The 21406-nt window shown below is 45.8% G+C and overlaps 1 protein-coding gene across 5 annotated transcripts in view; it reads right to left on the reverse strand.

The window, feature by feature from the left end:
- Positions 1 to 270: 270 nt before the first annotated feature.
- The window catches only part of WDR45B (WD repeat domain 45B), a 34923-nt gene continuing 13787 nt past the window's right edge, over positions 271 to 21406 (reverse strand). For 2 of the 5 annotated variants that reach the window (XM_082374276.1, XM_082374280.1), the window contains 8 exons: positions 12705 to 12806; positions 7930 to 8017; positions 6505 to 6599; positions 4185 to 4375; positions 3514 to 3599; positions 2535 to 2636; positions 1930 to 2051; positions 271 to 1557 (listed from right to left, as the gene is read on the reverse strand). In XM_082374276.1, coding sequence (XP_082230402.1) covers positions 1451 to 1557; positions 1930 to 2051; positions 2535 to 2636; positions 3514 to 3599; positions 4185 to 4375; positions 6505 to 6599; positions 7930 to 8017; positions 12705 to 12806 — 893 coding nt within the window. In that variant the 3' untranslated portion in view covers positions 271 to 1450. Of the gene's footprint in view, positions 1558 to 1929; positions 2052 to 2079; positions 2424 to 2534; positions 2637 to 3513; positions 3600 to 4184; positions 4376 to 6504; positions 6600 to 7929; positions 8018 to 12704; positions 12807 to 21406 lie in introns of those variants that run through there. The other 3 variants (XM_082374277.1, XM_082374278.1, XM_082374279.1) reach the window with 3 other exon arrangements.

The following is a 21406-nucleotide window of genomic DNA, read 5'->3' on the forward strand; positions in this document are numbered from 1 at the left end:
AAGGGAGTGTCCCCCAAAGGGATTTCAGGCAGAGCTTCCCCACCAGAGACGACGGAAACCGCTAGCGAACATCACTCTCTTCCCCTCTGCTCCCCGAGCCAGGCCACCACCCACACGGGCAGCGGGGCGTCCACCCGGCCCCCACGCAGTCCTGGACAGTTTAGGCACCAAGTGCACTGGGCCACTCCTACAGCCTGCAGTCCAACGAGGTTCTAAAGCTGGGGCTTTGGTTTTGTAACATACAATTCTTTTCCCTTGATGGGTACAGAGTACAACAAAATTAGTCATTTTTATTTAAAAGAAACAATACAAATAAGTGTGCAAAATTAAATTTCATGATTAAACACACATAAAAGTAACATGCATACTTCACATTGAAATCCACAGACAAAGTTAGTTGATTACATGACAGTAAAAGAACTGGCAAAACTGAGAATTTGCTGCTGCAGATTTTAATGTTTGCCACCTGAAATCAAAACATAAAATTAAGTTTTAAGGGAATTTAAGAAAATTAAATATATACCTCAAGTACTACTAATAATATAGAGCCCATAACCTATTTTAGTTACCAAACGTTAAAAAAAGTATGTGCCTCTCATTCTCAGAATGTTAGTGTGCAGCTAGTCTTAAAAATGGGGAGAGAAGATGGTGAGAAAGGGAGGTGGAATCGGCTGGCCGAGACATCCTCTCCAGGCCCACAGAAACCGGGCACTGCTTCGTTGAGACGCCCGTTTCCCTTCGTATCCTCCAAATTAAGTGACGCTTTCTTCTATGACTAAGTTTTAAAGTCTATGCTGTTACTCTGTTACCTACACGTAACAGGGAAACTCCCTTTGACCCAGAGTTTCACCAGGAGGCCACAGGCACTGCTCACAGGGTGGGCGTGGTGCTGCCTCAGTTCCAATAGCTCCAAAAAGACAGGGACGCACGACACGCAGCTCTTGAGGGAGACGCCAGACCTATGCCCTCTTTCTTCAGTTTAGATGGGAGAAGGGCTTCCTTCCTCCTTTCCTAAGGCTGCCGGTATGATTGTTCCACTTAAATCTGGTGAGAACCAACACTTACACGTGTGTTCACCTCCCCGTTAAAGACTCAGTAAAAATGATGAAATCTGTTGCCACAACCAAATTTCACTTTGTCCCTCCTTTTTTCAACGTGACCCCAGTTTGTCCGGAGCCCCAACAGCAGGTGGCGGATGCGGCAGAACCAATGAAGCAAGCGTCACGGCTGAACGAAAGGTGAAGCCAGCAGTTGGGCGTGAGTGTCCATGTGCCCTGAAGATTCTTCCTTTAACACTGGACTCGGGAGGTCTGGCTTCGGAAAACAGACGACACGTATGGCTTCGCAACAAGGTCCCAGGCCATCCCCCCAGCCCATCACCACCAGTCCCAGGAGCTCGAGGGGCCGCTGGGCACCCAGGGCCCGTGGTGCTCGCACTCCTGGTGGAGGGTCACAGCTTGTCGTCGGTCATCTCCAGGAACTGCGCATACACGTCCCGGACGCACTCCCCCTTGGGGTTGAACAGGAACTTGTAGTAGCTGCCGTCCGCACAGATCGCTGGGCAGAGGAGACCATGTCACTCAGGGTGAAAAGCAAGCAGCCCGCACTGAGCTCACTGCACAGGTTGAGCGGAGGCTGAGCAGCCCCGAGGGATCTGTGGGTGGTGGGGGCACTCGACCGAGAACCCCACTGTTCTGGGGGGTCTGCATCTACTCAGCTAGTGTGGCGATGGGGGAACCCTCTTTGGTCGCCGGTTCCAAGACCAAATTATCTGCCCCACTGACTGCCCGGGAAACCCCGGAGGGCAGGTGGCTGCGTGGACCCTGAGAGGGATGCACAGGACCCCCAGGAGAGAGGAAGGGCCACCAGTGGAGCTGGTGGGGCGCTGACCACACCTGGGGGCCACTCTCCTCTGGAAGGACCACTTACCAATGACAGCATTTGGCTCTGTTCCAAAGGCACAAATGCATGGAGAGCCTGAGGGAACCTGAAACTTGGAAAAACTCCACTTGGAACTGAAGTATTTTGGAAGGAAACTGGCTGATGCCAAACTGTGAGGACAGGAAGCAAAGAAAGAAAGTCACGGTCACATAACAAAGTTAGAGACACAGCTCTCTTTAATGTCGGCTTAGCCTTAATGATTTAAATTATATTTTTGCTTTTAATTTTTATTTTTCACATGAAAAAACTAAGTTGTTACAAATGGGTTTATTATAAATCCAGAAACCATCAGCACCAGAAGGGGCACAGGGTTCTACTGCCACCAAATTAATTTTCTGAACAGCTAATACAAGGATGACGGTTGGAGTTCAGGACCAAGTTCTACCTCACTGGAAGGTGCCTGGATCCTCATCAGACGTTTTCTAAGGAGCTAGTGGAAGGGGAAGTCGTGATGCCACTGTCTTAGCATCAAGTAATCTGCACTGGTTTTCAGAGAATCAAATGAACGACCAAAGAAAAGCATCCCGACTGTGACTCAGACTGAGTGGGGCAACACTCAGGCAATGTTCTGTCCTTCTAACTGGAAAACCTACCTTGATTGTTTATTCCTTTTTGGATCTTCAGCTGCAAAAATGTGCACCGTGCCGTGGTCACTGGACACACAGATGAGAGAAGCGTCCTGATTGAAGTTAATGCTGCAGAGAAACCAGACGAAGCTGGGGTCTCATGTGGACGCAGAAGCGAGCCCTGACCTCAGCCCCCCGTGGTCAGGACAGTCATTTTAAGAACCACCCCTCCTGACCAGCTGACGGGGCTCAGCACAGAACCAGATGGTCAAAGCCAGGGCAAGCCCCTCCTCAGGTGCCAGGGAGAGGGAAGGGGCTCCCTGCAGACCACCCTGCCACCCCAGGGGCCCTGAGGCCACCCAAACATGCCACTTGGAGGAGAAAAACTCCCCTCCAACGACCCAGGCCCTGTAGAGGTGGGCGTCACTCAGGCTGGCTGGAGGGGCCCGAGAGCAGACAGATGGGAGAGCGGGCTGCACCAGAGGCCCCAAGGACACTACATCCAGATACTAGCTATGTTTTTATCACTTAGGCCCCAGTGTAGCTCCACACCTGCAAAGGCCACAGACACCAAGAACAAAGTTCCGCCCAAGCAGGGGTGCAGCCCTGTCAGAGCTACAGACACTGTGGACATGGTAACAACCACCACAGAGAGAGCAGGTCAGCCTCGCAGGAGGCTGAAGTGACTACAGACAGGCTAGCTAGGCCTCCAGTGTTTGCCTGAAGATGCTACTGAAAAATAAGTTGGAGGGACAGTGAAGAGATGAAATAAAACAAGCAAATTCTGACAAATGCAGGACAATGGGTTCATGGTAATCATAATATTCTCTCTACTTTTGTGTATATTCCCATAATAAATAAACAGTTAAATTAGTAATAATAAAACAAGCTAATAAAACAGCCCCTACCAGCAGAACAGCCCCCGCCCGCCTCGTGGGGGTAGTCCTGACTCTCTTCCGGATCACATAGGGCCCCTTCTCTAGGGTAAAACAACGTGCTTTCTTACCAATAAATATTAGCTGCTTGAGATCCTCTTCGTAGTTCCTGGATTAAATGCCCTGATGAAGTATCAAATATTCGTATAAGGGTCCCCTTTGAAAAACAGTGAAGTGTTTCATTATCAAAGATTCACAACTTTTTAGTTTTCTTGAAATGATTTATATTCACAAACCCATTAACCCATCCGACCCTTTCCCAAACTCACCCACATCACCTAAAACTCAACTTTCCCTCTGTTGTCACCGAGAACAGACTGGAGTCTCTAGTCCGACGGCAGCGGGCAGGGGCCGAGAGAGGGTCAGGGAGACCCAGGGCCCAGGCCCACAGGCGTGGCCCTCTCGGAGCCCCGTGCACACGCTCCCCTGGCAGAGGCCCCGGGCTGTCTCGCGCCCTGAGAGCCATCAGTTCACTCACTGTCCAGAGAAATGGCATCTTAATTATAATGCCCACAGCCAGTTAGAAAAACACTAATTCTACTGCCAAACAGATGGGGCACAACCAAATAAAATGACTTTTGGACCCTCTATGTCAACTATGACTTGCTTCCTGAGAGAAGGTGGCTAAGAGCCTCTCAGGGGTCGGGATCTTCAGGGAAGGGCTGGTGTCCCGGGAGCCTGCACACTACGGTGGGAGAGGCCACTCTGGGGGCACCTCCGTGGGGCAGGGACACCCACTTACTTTCTCAGACGCGGTCGCAATTCTTGTTCCCTGCAGGTTGAGAGCAATGCAGCTCAAGACGCCCTCATGGGCAGGAATGTCCACTGGCGGCTTCTCGGTGCTGGCCAGGTCCACGAGCTGCACATGGCCCGTGTGCGTGCCCGGGAAGGCCAGGAGTGAGTTGTTACTATTGGGGCACAGGACACAGAGGCCTAAACAGAGACAAGGAAACACGTCAAGGACTCAGGACCGTCTCAAAGCTTCTGCTTTTCCACAACCATACCTGCTCCCTGCCCTCCAGGTCCCATGAAAAAGTAAGAATCATTCACAAAATCTTCCCTGTGAAGGGCAGCAGAGGGCCAAGCAAAGATCCCTCCCATGAGACGGCTTCATAATTGGAAACATTTGCTGAACTTATTATTGAATAAACTTTATCAAATGTCTGTCTTTTGGGGTGTCAGTCACGAGAATGCAAAATTGTAAAATCTAAAAATGAATTCTTAAAAAATAACTAAATAAAATAAAATAAAATAAAAATGAATCCACTAACAGTAACATAAAAAAACCAAAACTGAAGAATAAATTTAACGATAGATGTAAAAGACACTATAACACACTGCAAAGGAAAACCAAAGACCTGGTGGGTGGAGAGCTGTCCTGTGACCACGGCTTGGAACCTACCTTCACCCACCTACAGAGTAAGTGCAATCACAGTTAAAATCTCTGCAGGCTTTTCTGAAGAAACAGACAACCTGTCACTAAGTTATAAGGAAAGTAAAAGGTCCCAGAATAGCCCCCCAATTTCTTATAAAATAGGAACAACATTAGAGGACTTGTACTACCTAATTTTAAGAATTATCTTGAAGTTCCAGGGACTTCCCTGGTGGTGCAGTAGTTAAGAATCCGTCTGCCAATGCAGGGGACACGGGTTCGATCCCTGGTCCGGGAAGATCCCACATGCCACAGAGCAAAACTAAGCCCGTGCACCACAACTACTGAGCCTGCATGCCACAACTACTGAAGCCCACATGCCTAGAGCCTGTGCTCCGCAATGAGAAGCCCGCACACCGCAATAAAGGGTAGCCCCGCTCACCGCAACTAGAGAAAGCCCATGCACAGCAGCGAAGACCCAATGCAGCCAAAAAAAAAAACATCACAAGGGAAGAGAACAAAAGAAGAAGAAAGGAACGAAAAAAGACCTACAAAAGCAACCCAAAACAATTTGTGGCAATAAGTACATAACTATCAATAATTACTTTAAATGTAAATAGACTAAATGCTCCAATCAAAACACAGAGAGTGGATATATACACAATGAAATACTACTCAGCCATAAAAAAGGAATGACATCTTGCCATCTGCAGCAACATGGATGACCTAGAGGGTATTTTGCTAAGTGAAATAAGTCAGACAGAGAAAGACAGATACTGTACGTTACCACTTATACATGGAATCTAAAAAATAATTACAATATGACCCAGCAATTGTACTCCAAGAAATGAAAAAATACATCCACAAAAAAACCTGCATGTGAACATGTACAGCAGCTTCTATTTACAACAGCCAAGAATCTGGTATGGATCAACAGCTGTGGCATATCCATATGATGGTATATTACTCAGCAATAAAAAGGAACAAAATAACAGCACACACACAAAAACATGGAGGAATCTAAAAAATATTAAGCTAAGAGAAAGACACCAAACACATCTGAAAAGGCAAAACCTGAAGGTCAGGTGGGGAAGGGCACAGCCTGGGGAAACTCCTGCATGATGGGACTGTTCTGCCCTGACTGTGGTGGCAGCTACACAACTGTTTACAATGACTAAAGTTTATCAAATGATACACTTAAAATGAGTTTTATGTAAATTATACCTCAATAAAGCTAGAAGAAAAAAAACCAAAAATTTTAAAAGCAAAGCTAAGATGATAAAATGAATAACAAAGTCAGCCACACGTAATCCACCAGCCAGAAGAAAAAGGGAAGGAAATGTCTCAGAACTTTAATAAAAACATGGATTCCAGGGCTCACCATGGAGCTCCTGAATGGCTGACAGTGAAAATCCCAAGAGGGACTCCGATGATTCTGGTAAGATGCAGGGTCTTAGAACCACAGCGAGGAAGCTGGGCTGTGACCGCGGGAAGGTTCAGGGGAGAAGGTAGGGACCGAGGTGGGGGAGCTTGCATCTCCCAGACCCTTCCCCAGAGCCCCAGGACCCACCACTAGGGCGACACCACTCCAAGACCACCTGGAGGAGAGGCGCCCAGCATGGGTCTGCGTCCCACCTGGATTGGACCCAGGAAGCCAGTTTCCATCATCCATCCTCCTCTGGATTCTTACCTTTCGGGTTATAGCAGGTTTCAAAGACGTGCAACTGATGAGGATTGTGTGTGAATGTAAACACCTTAATCATAGAGTCCAAAACAACCACAATTCTGGAAAGAAAACAACACCATCAGAATTTCTCTCCCCCAAAGTGAAATTCAAACATTTTGTGACTTTTGTTCGTATCATCTGGAAACAGAAACACCGCAAAGAGCAAATACAAGAGGGTCATTCCTGGGATTTCCCTGGTGGTCCAGTGGCTAAGACTCCACGCTCCCAATGCAGGGGGCCCGGGTTCAATCCCTGGTCAGGGAACTAGATCCCACATGATGCAACTAGAAGTTCACATGCTGCAAGTAAAGATCCTGCATGCCGCAACTAAGACCCGGCGTGGCCAAATTATTTAATTAATTAATTAATTATTTATTTAAAAAAGAGGGTCATTCCTGAACCCAGGCACTGGGCAGCAAGGTCTGTGGAGCAGGTTGGCAGGGAGCCCCTGGGCGCGAGGCTGGCACTAGAAATGAACGCCTCTCACCCGGCTGGAGGAAGGTACAGCCCAAGGGTTGGGAGGGCATTGTCATCAAATATTCTGTCTAGAGTAAGAACCAAGTAGGACACAAAGGCAGAAATTCTATCTTAACACACTTTTAGACACGTCTTGACAATCCAGAAATTTAAGAAAGTGGAAGATCCTTGATTTGGCTCCAGGATTTGCATTATTACGAGCCCCTAAATGCTGACATTCCTGGAAGAAACAAGCCTACCTACGACTGCAGGGATGACAGACCCCTATTCACACTTGTCTGGTTCAGCATCTGTCCTCCCACAGCCGATCATAACATGTAAATCACACCACAGCCGAGCATAACATGTACATCATCACACCAAAATCCAAAGCGATGAAGCTTTGCTCTACCTCCATCAACATACTAGGAAAAACTTCTGTGTTCTCCTAAACCCCAGGAAGGCAACAGCTGAGAGAGACCTGCTACCTTCAACAGGTGAGATTCAATGACACCTTCTCTGTGAGGAGTTCCTGAATTTTCCTTTACTTTCAGATTGAAACGTTTATGAGGCAGCATTTGGACAAGTGTGGGCTAAGAGGGAGGCAATTCAAGGTTCAAAACTCGAGTCCTCAGTCTGTGCCTGTCGGGTGGGACGGCTCCCCTGAAGGACTGAGAGCTGGGGGGCCGGGCTGGCCGCGGGCTGGGTCCACGGAGGTGCACTTCACCCACGCCCACCAACCACTCACCTGTAAGTGATCCTGGGAGGCAAATAAAACTCACTGCCTTCCTTATGTCCTTGGGTCATAAACTACAGTCTCATGTTTTTATACATCGTTTTCCTGAACACTTCTCTTCCTTCAATATAAAATGATTTCAGCCATCTTCAGAGAAAGTGACTGTTCCACCTCTAAAAATGAGACACCAAACCCACCTATCTCGTCGTAATTTGGCAGCCTTGACTTCGGTAGAAAATTCTATTTCAATCACAGTCTTCTTCTTCAGGTCATCCCAGATCATCACTGAAACAGGAAAGAACGTATGAACATGGTAATGAACAGGCCAGGGGCTGGCTTGCTAAGGCCACTCCTGAAGGGGTCCTCACATCACAAACACCTGACTGGGAGCTGGTGGGGGGCAGGGGGACACGAGGCTCTCCCACTGGCAGGACGGTCCCGCCCCCAGGTCTCAGACCCGCCCCCCCGCCCGCTCACCCCCACCCTTCCGCCCTCCTATTCAGCAACCCCACACCTGCTCACACCTCAGGCAGCCAGTCTCTCTCTACACACACAGGCATTCAAGCGCACTTGAACCTCCTCCCTGCCAACCCTCGCCTAGTTTTTAGGCAAACTTCTCTCCACCTCTCTTTCCCTGGTTCTACTAGACTGAGCCAAAAAGCAAGCCCAACCACAGGTACCGAGTGCTGGAGATAAACCTGGATTAAGCAAAGAACGGGTCTGGCTGCGCTAGGAGGTCGCGCAGGCTGGAGGCCTCGCTCGGAGGGGGGGGCGGCAGCATCCAGGGGACAACGTGCCAACTGCCAGGCCACTAGCCGGCACCGGCTACAAGACCTCCTCCACCTCCACGGTGCTCCTCACTGTTTACGGGGGCTACTCTGCAGTGCCCGAGCCTTCCACTATTTCCAGCGGCGCAGCTCCCAGCGCCAGGCTGCAGAAGAAACGAAGACCTCGGGAGTCCCGTACAACTGGGGGGCTTCTTTCCTTGAGCAGAGAGACCTGAGGCATGCTGCGGGAAGACCTCACCTGCAATCATTTCTGAATCAAGAGGATCAGGGCCCTAATGGTTTTCGAACTCTGCTGGGAAAAAGTGCCCACGTTTTCTCCGGTACAGTCAGTTTGGAGAGGCTACTGAATTGTAACAGGAATGGGAGGGTGAGGCACACCTACAGACATTAAATATTTTACCACGTCAAAAAAAAAAAAGAAAAGAAAGGGTTGTTTCATGGGGAAATCAGACACATAAAAACCAGGGCCAGTGTTCTTCAGCCCTGACTGTTCTCACTCTGCTTCAAGCTCTGGAATATCTTCTGCTCACACTACAATCTTCCATCAGGATGGATTAGCAGTTTATGTCCCAAGGGCTGAGACAATTTACAGACAACCCTGGAGGATGAGGAGCGTGTGTCCAGACCTCTTTTCCACTTGAAAAGCTGGGTACAAAGCGTGTGGGGTGAGGGAAATAAGCTCCCTAAACAGTCAGGTTACGGCTGACTGAGAATGGAAGGAAAGAATGTTTCCCCTAAAGGTCCCAACACCATGACCAACAACAGTCCGGCGGAATTCAGGGGTAAGTTTTGCCAGAATGGGTAAGTATCCTAAGTTTCAAATCAAGAGAGAACTGAATATCAGCCTACCAGAACTGCCAAAATTATTATCAAGTAACGTAAGATGTATTTACTATCGAAGAGTTTAGTTATACTTTATAACCACTCAAAAATGAAGCAAAGAATTGTGTTCTTCTTGCTCCTTTAAACACCATCTTTGATAAACTTCTCCCATCGGCTCTTCCTTAAAGGGCACCAACATGTCAGTGAGTAGACAGTTACCTTATTGAAAATAGTATCTTCCCAAAACCAGATGTTCACGACCTTCTGGGCAAAGGACACTCTACTCTTGAACACGAAAGCAATTCAGTGAACTTCCTCTGGCCCTGCAACCTAACACCAGAAAGCCTACAACTCAACACAAACGCAAACTGGCCCAAACCAGACAGAAGCCCACAGATAAGGATGTCAAGGGTGTCACAAATATGGATGAACTCCATTTTCAGAAATGTCTGGAAACAGTGTGATGAAGCCCCAAAGGCAGCAGCACGAATTCTCATTCACAAAAGAAAAGTGACCAGACACGATGCCTTGGGTAGTGAGAAAAATCCATGGCCTCTGAGGGCTGCGAGCTGCCTTACTGCAGGAAACTGAAAATTTTAAATGTACTGCGCGGGATTCTGTATGTCTGTCTCTTGATACAGTTCCTAATAGCAAAAAATGTATTTCAAAATTCTGGACTTCCTCCTAAATGGAAAGGGCCTCTCTGCTCCCTGAACAGCACTGTCAGGACCCAGTGGGTCACCATGACAAACCAGTTTCCTCCAGTCCTGTTTTATTCTGTTTTCACAAACCAAAGACACTAGATTCTTTACACTGTAACACCATGCATCTTAATTGATAATTATTAAAATATTAAGTAGTAATTTTGACATTGAAAAAATGTATTTTTAATCTTACAAAAGTTTAAACAGACCAAGTTCTTTTTTAAAAATTGCCCTTAGCACACTACAAAAAGCTTAAATTTTACTCAAAATGTTCAGTTAGAAAATTGCTTTCTTCTAAAAAATTTTTTTCTTCTGCAAAATTTCTGAGGCTCTTTCACTTCTCGGAATTTTTTTACTGAGAATAAGATGTTACAGGTGAGAGAGACCCCAGAGATTATCCGGTCCACTGCTCCCTTGGGAGCGGGGAGCAGTGACACCCCCAACAGGGCCACAGGTGGAGCTAGGCTCCTGACTCCTCACCAGTGATCAATGATCAATGAAATTCTTCATATGACAAAGACTGATCCAGCGGCAGAATCTCTGCCCATCCCCAAGGAGCCCAAGCAATTCTTCTTTTTTTTAAAAATTAATTAATTTATTTATTTTTGGCTGCGTTGGGTCTTCATTGCTGTGCGCGGGCTTTCTCTAGTTGCGGCGAGCGGGGGCTACTCTCAGTTGTGGTGCGCAGGCTTCACATTGTTGTGGCTTCTCGTTGCAGAGCACAGACTCTAGGTGCACTGGTTTCAGTAGCTGTGGAGCACGGGCTCTAGAGCACAGGCTCAGTAGTTGTGGCACACGGGCTTAGTTGCTCCGCAGCATGTGGGATCTTCCCAGACCAGGGCTCGAACCTGTGTCCCATGCAATGGCAGGTGGATTCTTAACCACTGTGCCACCAGGGCAGCCCCCAGGTCAAGTAATTCTTGTTCCACTGCAAGACCCACCCCTGCCCCCAGCACAGTTGCTTCCGTGTCACTTCTGGGTGGCCTCTTCCAGGACTCACAGACACAGGCCCTGCCCATCCAGGCCATAGTGGCAATGACCTGGACAGCTGCCAGGCTTCCTGCCCTTCAGCCTCTGTGGTTATCAGGGTGAACCCTCACCTGAAAGTGGATTCCATTCCCTGTATCATGCAACCCCGTCCACACAACCCACCAGGCTCTTCTGAGAACTGCCAGTCAGGCCCCAAGCCTGCCCAGGGCCAAGCAGAACTCTGTGTGTTTCCGTGCGCCCCCTTTCTTTGTTTCATGGTCACAGGCAGACCTCAAGCTCACCCCCATCTTTACTCTTCGTAGGGAAACATCGCTTACTACACTCCTTCCCTTCCCCACCAAGCCTTGAAAGACGGTGGTCCCCACAGCCCCCGGCACAGTGAAGCCTGTCACCAGTGGGCTCCAACTCAACAGTCCCGCAGGGCTGCAGCGGTCACCCAGGCCTCCTCCCATCTGTAGCATCTGCCTCTGATGCCCACACTCACTTCCCTCTCCTGCCTCTTCCTGTGAACATGTCTCCCCTTTCTGCCTCCAACCTCTGAGTCTCCTCAGCCTTACACTTACTTGCTTCTAGACTAGAACGTTCCTGAGACCTGCTGGTACTGCTTTCCAACCACACCCTCACCTGGCATGCAAGACCCCCACATCTTTCCCCACCCCCGCCGCCCCCATCCACCTGCCCCTCTTCCCCTGCTCTACCCTCCTTTCCTGGATTTCTTCCTCGTGCCCCAAATGATACCTAGTTACAGGCACGCGATATTCAGCTGTGGTTGTAAAGTTTCTGTTTCTCCCTTACTTTCTTCTTTTTAAAAAAATTATTTGTTTATTTATTTAGCTGTGTTGGGTCTTTATTGCTGCGCACGGGCTTTCTCTAGTTGCGGCGAGCGGGGGCTACTCTTTGTTGTGGTGCGTGGACTTCTCATTGCGGGGGCTACTCTTTGTTGTGGTGCGTGGACTTCTCATTGCAGTGGCTTCTCTTGTTGTGGAGCATGGGCTCTAGGCGTGCGGGCTTCAGTAGTTGTGGCTCGCGGGCTCTAGAGCGCAGGCTCAGTAGTTGCGGTGCCCGGGCTTAGCTGCTCCGCAGCATGTGGGATCTTCCCAGACCAAGGCTCGAACCCATGTCCCCTGTATTGGCAGGCAGATTCTTAACCACTGCACCACCAGGGAAGTCCCTCTCCTTTACTTTCAAAGAGCCACACTCTTTACAATGCCATCTCTTTGAACACAGACACACACACACACCAGGAACAACACTCCTCAACCCAGAGCCCAGCTGTTCTCTGTTCTATGTGTTTCTGTGAGTCAGTGGCTCTCTGCAGGAGAAGCAGCCTCCCCACATCTGGCTTTAAAAGGAACTCACAGCACAGGACACCAACCGCAGAAGAACATCCAGAACAAAACAGGGCAAAGGCCCCCATCCAGCCAACACAACTGAAAAGCACGTGCTCTATGTCCATGGGGACAAGTGACCCTGGTCACACGTTTCTTCTCCCAGGAGCAGCAGAGAAAAGACACTCTCTTTCTGGATGCTTCTTTCCCAGGGACTAGTCCTTCATGTGTCACAGGGCCACCAGGGAAGATCCAATGTAGCCAGAGACACAAAGATACTCTAAAAAGTTCAAGAGAGGACTACACATGAGGTGCATTATTAAATGCAAGATTACTTTACCTTTGTTCGGAGGGTATTTCGGCTTTTTTCCACCACCAACTAAAGCTAAATAGTTGCAGCGAAATAACATTTCAATATGGCCAACTCCTCCTTCTAGAAATTCTGAAATGATAAAAATAAGTCAGTATGTATATTTTACAATTAAAAAAAAGAAAAAAAGTAAAAACGTAACAGTCAGAATTTGATTTTTAATCAGCAATTTGCATCTGCCATCAGAAATGAGAATAGTGACCGGCTAAGAAAATAATTAGCTTCAGACCTCTCAGCATCCTGTCATCATGAACTGTATTTTCATGTGTAAACACTAAGAGCCTAAGAAGCCAATGTAGCAAAATGTATGAAATACCTGAGTTCGTATTTTAAGGTGCAGCAAAATTTGTAAGCTCTGAGAAAGTTATGCTGTGATGCAAAAGCTGGAATTCCTTTTCACCACTTTAAACACCTCTTCCACTGGAAGTCCGAAATGCTCAAAAATGTTCACAAATTATGTGAAGACGAACATGTCAGCAGATCTTCAGCTGTGCTCCACGACAGAAGGAAGCCCAACACGCTCTCTCAGGGGAGCAACAGGAACCCCCAGGAGGAGTGTGGGGCTCAGGAAAGCACACTGCACTCTGAATGGTTCCTGTCGCAGCAGGGCTGCCCCACCCCATCTCCCCAGCTTCCACTCTGGTCTGTTGTGACCATGAGCTCCTGGGACAGTGAGGGGCAAGCCAAGAAACAAAACCTCTAAAAATCAGAAGTTGGGCTTCCCTGGTGGCGCAGTGGTTGAGAATCTGCCTGCCAATGCAGGGGACACGGGTTCGAGCCCTGGTCTGGGAAGATCCCACATGCCGCGGAGCAGCTGGGCCCGTGAGCCACAACTACTGAGCCTGCGCGTCTGGAGCCTGTGCTCCGCAACAAGAGAGGCCGCGATAGTGAGAGGCCCACGCACCGCGATGAAGAGTGGCCCCCGCTTGCCACAACTAGAGAAAGCCCTCGCACAGAAACGAAGACCCAACACAGCCATAAATAAATAAATTAAAAAAAAAAAATCAGAAGTTAACTTAAGAATTGACTCCTACCTGTCTAGTCAGAGCCACCCAAGATGGACTCAAAGTCCATCAGCTTGCTCAAGGAGAAGTTTCAAATTTGAGGCCTAGTAGAAACCTTAGAAAGGACTCTGTGCTTAACATTATCCACAAGGAACACAGCTCTCCTTATAAACAATTTAATGGTCCTGTGACACACAAGCCACCTCAAGTAATTCTGGCTGTAACAGGATGTGGCCACAGCCCAAACTCAAAGGACTACAATGCTTCAGTCCTTAAACCGCTCTCGGCTCAGTGTGCGGCCTCAGACCCATGACCGCGCAGGAATCCTTCACCCCACAGTGCGGGACATGCCTCCATCACCACAGGCACCACCTGGTTCCCTGGATGCACTCACTAGGCACAGGGAGATTAGCTGCTGGTTAACCTTCAGCCTCGGCCTTTACACTCTTGAAGAGATTAATGGACTCCAACAGACCAAAGCTGAGCAAAACTTGTAATAACCGGCTATTAAACAAATGCTGAGCACCAGTGGGGGAGAAGACGGTCTCTTCAGCAAACGCTGTTGGGAAAACTGACAAAGAAGAATGAAGTTGACCCTTAACTTGTATCATGTACAAAAGCTAACTCAGTGGACTTCCCTGGTGGTGCTGTGGTTAAGAATGCCTGCCAAAAAAAAAAAAAAAAAAAAAAGAATGCCTGCCAATGGAGGGGACGGATCCCTGGTCCGTCGATGGGTTCGATCCCTGGTCCAGGAAGATCCCACATGCTGTGCAGCAGCTAAGCCCGTGTGCCACAACTACTGAACCTGCGCTCTAGAGCCCGCAAGCCACAACTACTGAAGCCCACGTGCCTAGAGCCTGTGCTCCGCAACAAGAGAAGCCACCGCAATGAGAAGCCCGTGCACTGCAATGAAGAGCAGCCCCCGCTCGCCGCGCAACTAGAGAAAGCCCACACACAGCAATGAAGACCCAACACAGCCAAAAATAAATTAATTAATTAAATTACTTAATTAATGTTTTTAAAAAAGCTAACTCAAAATGGGTTAAAGACCTAAATGTAAGATGATCCAAAACTACAAAACTCCTGGAAGAAATCGAAGGCAAAAAGCTTCATGGCACTGGACTTGGCAATGACTTCTTGGACATGACATCAAAAGCACAGACAACAAAAGCAAAAACAGACTGGGACTTCCCTGGTGGTCCAGTGGTTAAGACTCCACGCTCCCAGTGCAGGGGGACCAGGTTCAATCCCTGGTCAGGGAACTAGATCCTGCATGCCGCAACTAAGAGCCCGCATGCTGCAACTAAAAAAAAGATCCTGCATGACACAACTAAAGATCCTGCATGCCGCAACTAAGACCCAGTGCAGGCAAATAATAATTTTTTTTTTAAAAAAAGCAAAAACAGACCAATGGGACTACATGAAACTTTAAAACCTTTTGTGCGTTAAAGAACTTATACTGAAAAGGAAACCTACAAAATGGGAGAAAATGTCTGCAAATCATATACCTGATAAGAGGTTAATATCAAAAATATATAAAGAACTCCTAGAACCCTACAATAATAAAATAAAACAAAAAACAGTCAAATAACTGGATTATAAAAAATGGGTAAAGGACTTGAATAGACATTTCTCCAAAGATGATATATATGTTCAACAATCATGAAAAGATGGACAACATCATTAAATACAGAAATGCAAGTCAAAACCACAATGAGAACACGGTACATCTTTCCATCTGTTTGTGTCATCTTCAATTTCTTTCATCAGCAACTTAGTTTTTGGAGTACAGGTCTTTTTCCTCCTTAGGTAGGTTTATTCCTAAGTATTTTATTATTTTTGATGCAATGGTAAATGGAACTGTTTCCTTAATTTCTCTGATATTCTGTTGTCAGTGTGTTGAAGATGACACAAACATATGGAAAGATATACCGTGTTCTTGGACTGGAAGAATTAATATTGCTAAAATGACCATACTACCCAAGGCAATCTACAGATTCAATGCAATCCCTATAAAATTACCAATGGCATTTTTCACAGAAATAGAACAAAAAAATTTTTTAATTTGTATGGAAACACAAAAGACCCCGAACAGTCAAAACAATCCTGAGAAAGAAGAACAGAGCTGGAAGAATCACACTTCCTGACTTCAGACTATACTACAAAGCTACAGTAATCAAAACACTGTGGTACTGGCCCAAAAACAGACACACAGATCAATGGAACAAGACAGAAAGTCCAGAGATAAACCCACAAACTATGATCAGTTAATCTATGACAAAGGAGACAAGAATATACAAAGGAAAAAAGACAGTCTCTTCAATAAACGGTGCTGGGAAAACTGGACCGCTACACGTAAAAGAATGAAATTAGAACATTCTCTAACACCATATACAAAAATAAACTCAAAATTGATTAAAAACCTAAATGTAGAACTTCCCTGGTGGTCCAATGGTTAAGACTCCACACTTCCATTGCAGGGCACATGGGTTCGATCCCTGGTCGGGGAACTAAGATCCCCCATGCCACATGGCGCTGCCAAAAAAACCCAAAACAACAACAACAACAACAAAAAACCAAACCAAAAGAAAAAAAAAACACCTAAATGTTAGACCAGATACTATAAAACTCCTAGAGGAAAACATAGGCAGAACACTTTTTGAAATAAATCACAGCAATATTGTTTTGGATCCATCTCCTAGAGTAATAGAAATAAAAACAAAAACAAACAAATGGGACCTAATTAAACTTAAAAGCTTTTGCACAGCAAAGGAAACCATGAACAAAACAAAAAGACGACCTACGGACTGGGAGAAAATATTTGCAAATGATGCTACCGAGAAGGCCTTAATTTCCAAAATATACAAACAGCTCATACAACTCAATAACAAAAAAACACAAACAACCCAATCAAAAGATGGGCAGAAGACCTAAACAGACATTTCTCCAAAGACATACAGATGGCTAACAGGCACATGAAAAGATGCTCAATATCGCTAATTATTAGAGAAATGCAGATCAAAACTACAATGAGGTATCACCTCACACCAGTCAGAATGGCCATCATCAAAAAGTCTACAAATAATAAATGCTGGAGAGGTTGTGGAGAAAAGGGACCCTCCCACACTGCGGGTGGGAATGCAAATTGGTGCAGCCATTATGGAGAACAATATGGAGGTTCCTTTAAAAACTAAAAATAGAGTTCACCATATTATACTGCAATCCCACTCCTGGGCATATACCCAGAGAAAACTCTAATTCAAAAAGATACAATGCACCCCAATGTTCACAGCAGCACTATTTACAATAACCAAGACATGGAAGCAACCTAAATGTCCATCGACAGATGAAAGGATAAAGAAGATATGAGAGATATATATATACACATAATGGAATATTACTCAGACTTAAAAAAGAATGAAATAATGCCATTTGCAGCAACATGGATGGACCCAGAGATTATCATACTAAGTGAAGTAAGTCAGAAAGAGAAAGACAAATATCATATATCACTTATATGTGGAATCTAAAAAAATGATACAAATGGGACTTCCCTGGTGGTCCAGTGGTTAAGAATCTGTCTTGCAATGCAGGGAACACCGGTTCGATCCCTGGCTGGGGAACTAAGATCCCACATGTCGCGGGGCAACTAAGCCCACACACCACAATGAAAGACCCCGCGTGCTGCAACTAAGACCCAACACAGCCAAAATAAATAAATAAATATTGTAAAAATAAAAAAATAATTAAAAGCTGATACAAATGAACTCACTTACAAAACAGAAATAGACTCACAGACATAGAGAAAACAAATTTACAGTTACCAAAGGGGATCGGGGGGAGGGGGGGATAAATTAGGAGTTTGGGATTAACATATACACCCTACTATATATAAAATAGGTAGGACTTCCCTGGTGACGCCGTGGTTGGGAATCCACCTGCCAATGCAGGGGACACAGGTTCGAGCTCTGGCCTGGGAAGATCCCACATGCTGTGGAGCAACTAAGCCCATGCGCCACAACCACTGAGCCCACGCTCTAGAGCCTGCAAGCCACAACTATTGAGCCCATGTGCCACAACTACTGAAGCCCGTGTGCCTAGAGCCCACGCTCTGCAACAAGAGAAGCCACCGCAATGAGAAGCCCATGCACTACAACGAAGAGTAGCCCCCGCTCGCCGCGCAACTAGAGAAAGCCCACACACAGCAATGAAGACCCAACACAGCCAAAAATAAATTAATTAATTAAATTACTCGCCGCCGCAACTAGAGAAAGCCTGCGTGCAGCAACGAAGACCCGACACAGCCAAAAATAAATAAATAATTTAATTTTAAAAAATAAAATAAAATAGGTAAACAAGGATCTGCTGTATAGCACAAGGAACTATATATACTCAGTTATCTTGTAATAACCTATGATGGAAAAGAATCTGAAAAAGAAGATATATGTATGGATAATTGAATCACTTTGCCATACACCAGAAACCAACACAACATTGTAAATCAATTATACTTCAATTAAAACAACAACACAATGAGATATCCTGCCACACCATTAAGATGACCACTATCAAAAAAACAAAAAACAAAACACAGAAAATAACAAGTGTTGGCAGGATGTGGAGAAATAGGAATCCCTGTGTACTGCAGCTGCTACTGGAGACTGTATGGTGGTTCCTCAAAAAATTAAAAACAGGGCTTCCCTGGTGGCGCAGTGGTTGAGAATCTGCCTGCCAATGCAGGGGACACGGGTTTGAGCCCTGGTCTGGGAAGATCCCACATGCCGCAGAGCAACTGGGCCCGTGAGCCACAACTACTGAGCCTGCGCCTGTGCTCCGCAACGGGAGAGGCCGCGACAGTGAGAGGCCCGCGCACCGCGATGAAGAGTGGCCCCCGCTTGCCGCAACTAGAGAAAGCCCTCACACAGAAACGAAGACCCAACACAGCCATAAATAAATAAATAAAATTAAAAAAAAATTAAAAACAGACTACCACATGATCCAGCAATCCCACTTGTTGGTATACATTCAAAAGAACTGAAATCAAGGCTGTGAAGAGATATTTTCACACCCATGTTTACAGCAGCATTATTCACAACAGCCAAGAGGTAGAAGTAACCCAAATGTCTATTAAGGGTTATCTTAAAACATGGTCCATCCACATAATACTACTCAGCTTAAAAAGGAAAGAAATTCTGGAACATGGTACAACACTGGTACAACACAGATGAACCTTGAGGATATTACGTTAAATGAAATAAGTCAGTCACAAAAGGACAAATACTGTATGAGTCTACTTATATAAAGTCCCTGGAGTAGACAAATTCATAGAGTCAGAAAGTAGGATGGTGGGGGCTGGGGGAGGAGGAAGGGGAGTCAGTGTCTAATAGGGACAGAGTTTCAGTTTTGCAAGATGAAGAGTGCTGGGGGTCTGTTAGGAGTGTAATTATTTCCTCAGTGCAGGTTCACTAAGTTCTAGAATCAAATTTATTAAGAGAAACCTGTGAATTATGCCAAGAGGTAACCAACATATTTTTTAAATACTATCCAACCAAGGGAGAATATTTAATACTAACACAAACAACACTATGCGAGCACTGAGACTTCAAACTTATTAATGTTGGATTTGTCAGAGTCATGAGTTTTCTCTAGTTCTAAAAGCAGCGAGTCACTCCCTTAGCAAGATGTAACCAAGCTAATGGGAGAATGAAGAAATGCCAGGAGGCGCAGCAGCCTCTGAAATGTGACCCGGACACAGAGAACCAATCAGGTGGGATGGGGAAAAAAACAAAAACTGAAGTACTTCACGTGAAGAAATCACCAAAAATTTGTTAAAAGGATATTACATTCTGTTTCAAAGTTTTTAAAAAGTTTTAATTTAAATGATACAGGCTATGATTTTTCTCTAAGCCTCTTTCTAACAACAACAACAAAAAAACAGTATTATACGAAATCAGAATTATTTTGTTTTACCTTGATGCCTATTTATGGCTGACTCTGATGCAATTAAGAAAAACATCAATGTCAAGATTACAAAGATGTTAAAAGTTAAGGATTAAGACAGCAGTTTTGACCACTGTAAACTGCTATGGCCTCTGGCCTTTGGAAAGGAAAAGAGAAAAGCAGATTTTTCAGCATCAACTGGTGAGGCAGAGAAAGTGGAACGTGAGGCTTTCCTCGGAAGAGCGGAAGCAATCAAAAGCGAGACTCCAAACTCCAGGAGAGTCAGAGGACTTTTAGCGACCCCCACCCAGGGCCACAGCTGCCACCCCAGTGAGTACCTGCCACAGCCCCCAAGGGTGTCTCACCCCCACCTCCTGCAGCTGGAGAGGAGGCAGTCTTCCGAAAGGAAGCCCAAGGTTGCCATCAGAGCCCCCAAGTCCCAGGCCTCAAGGGCTGGTCCTGAAAGATCAACAGGCGTCACTCACTGACAGAACAGCAGAGACACGCACCCAAGGATGCTCATCAATGTCCACATCTCTAAAAGTCCCCAGGCCTAGCGGCTGGCTATGCAGCAGACTAAACTACAGAGAGAGATGGAGGACACAAGACAGGCTCCAAGGACACTTTGACTGATGAAAGCTTCAGGCACAAATCAATACCTGACAGGTCCCACTCTTCCTACAGAACCTGCCTCAAAAAAATGAGAAACTGTACTTGTCAGAGTCTTTTCCATGAAAGACTGGTTTCTGGTACAGGTTTCTGGTAACTGACTGTACTGCTAAACTGAATGAATAAGCATTTTCAGAACTCTAATGAAAAACTGATGAACTCATAAAAGTGCTAACAAAAGATCACGATGAAAAAAAACATTAATTACATGGGACTGAGTGAACTGATGAGGATGAGTATAATTTTTGTGACTTTCTGTTTGAATTAAAAAAAAAAAATCCCCCAAGGACTCAGAGGCAAAGAATATACAAATCAATTTTCACTGCAAAGTAAAGGAGCTGTTACAGTGGAGGATTACTGGACTGAATGTCAATATTATGACATAGTATGAGTGTGTTTCATGTTTGGTAATTGCAATCATTGTTGCTTTTGTTGTGGTCATCCCTTTACAATGCTTGGTGTCAGTCTATTTATCTCTTGTAAAAATAAAATACAGGGTGTGTGTGTGAAAAAAAAAAGAAAAAAAAAAAGAATGTAAAATATCTTAAAAAAAAAAAAAAGAGAGAAACTGGGGGAATTCCCTGGCAGTCCAGTGGTTAGGACCCCACGCTCTCACTGCCGAGAGCTCAGGTTCGATCCCTGGTCAGGGAAATAAGATACCACAAGCAACTTGGCCAAAAAAAAAAAAAAAAAAAGAAACTGAAATAAAATGGGGAAGAAGGACGTCTGAGTGTTGGCTTAACCTCCATTCCGCTGAGAGGCTCTTATACAAAAGGGGAGAACTCAGCCGTCCTGGCACGACAGCAGCCCCCTGCCTTTTCATCTTGCCTCTGCCCTGCAACCCCCAGCTCTTTCTATTTCCGAGGAGTTTTCTTTTAATGTAAATATCTTGTTTCTCGTTATACAAATTATATATATTATCACTATAAAAATAAAACAACACAAAAAAGCATAAAGTAGAAACAGCTGTAAACGAGATCACGCATGTACTTATACTGAACTCAAACCAATGGCACCATCTGGCACCATCACACTATTTTCCAACTTTTCCCTCTAACA

The sequence above is a fragment of the Balaenoptera borealis genome (genome assembly GCF_965194805.1).
Source record: "Balaenoptera borealis genome assembly, chromosome: 20".
Classification (NCBI taxonomy): Eukaryota; Metazoa; Chordata; class Mammalia; order Artiodactyla; family Balaenopteridae; genus Balaenoptera; species Balaenoptera borealis.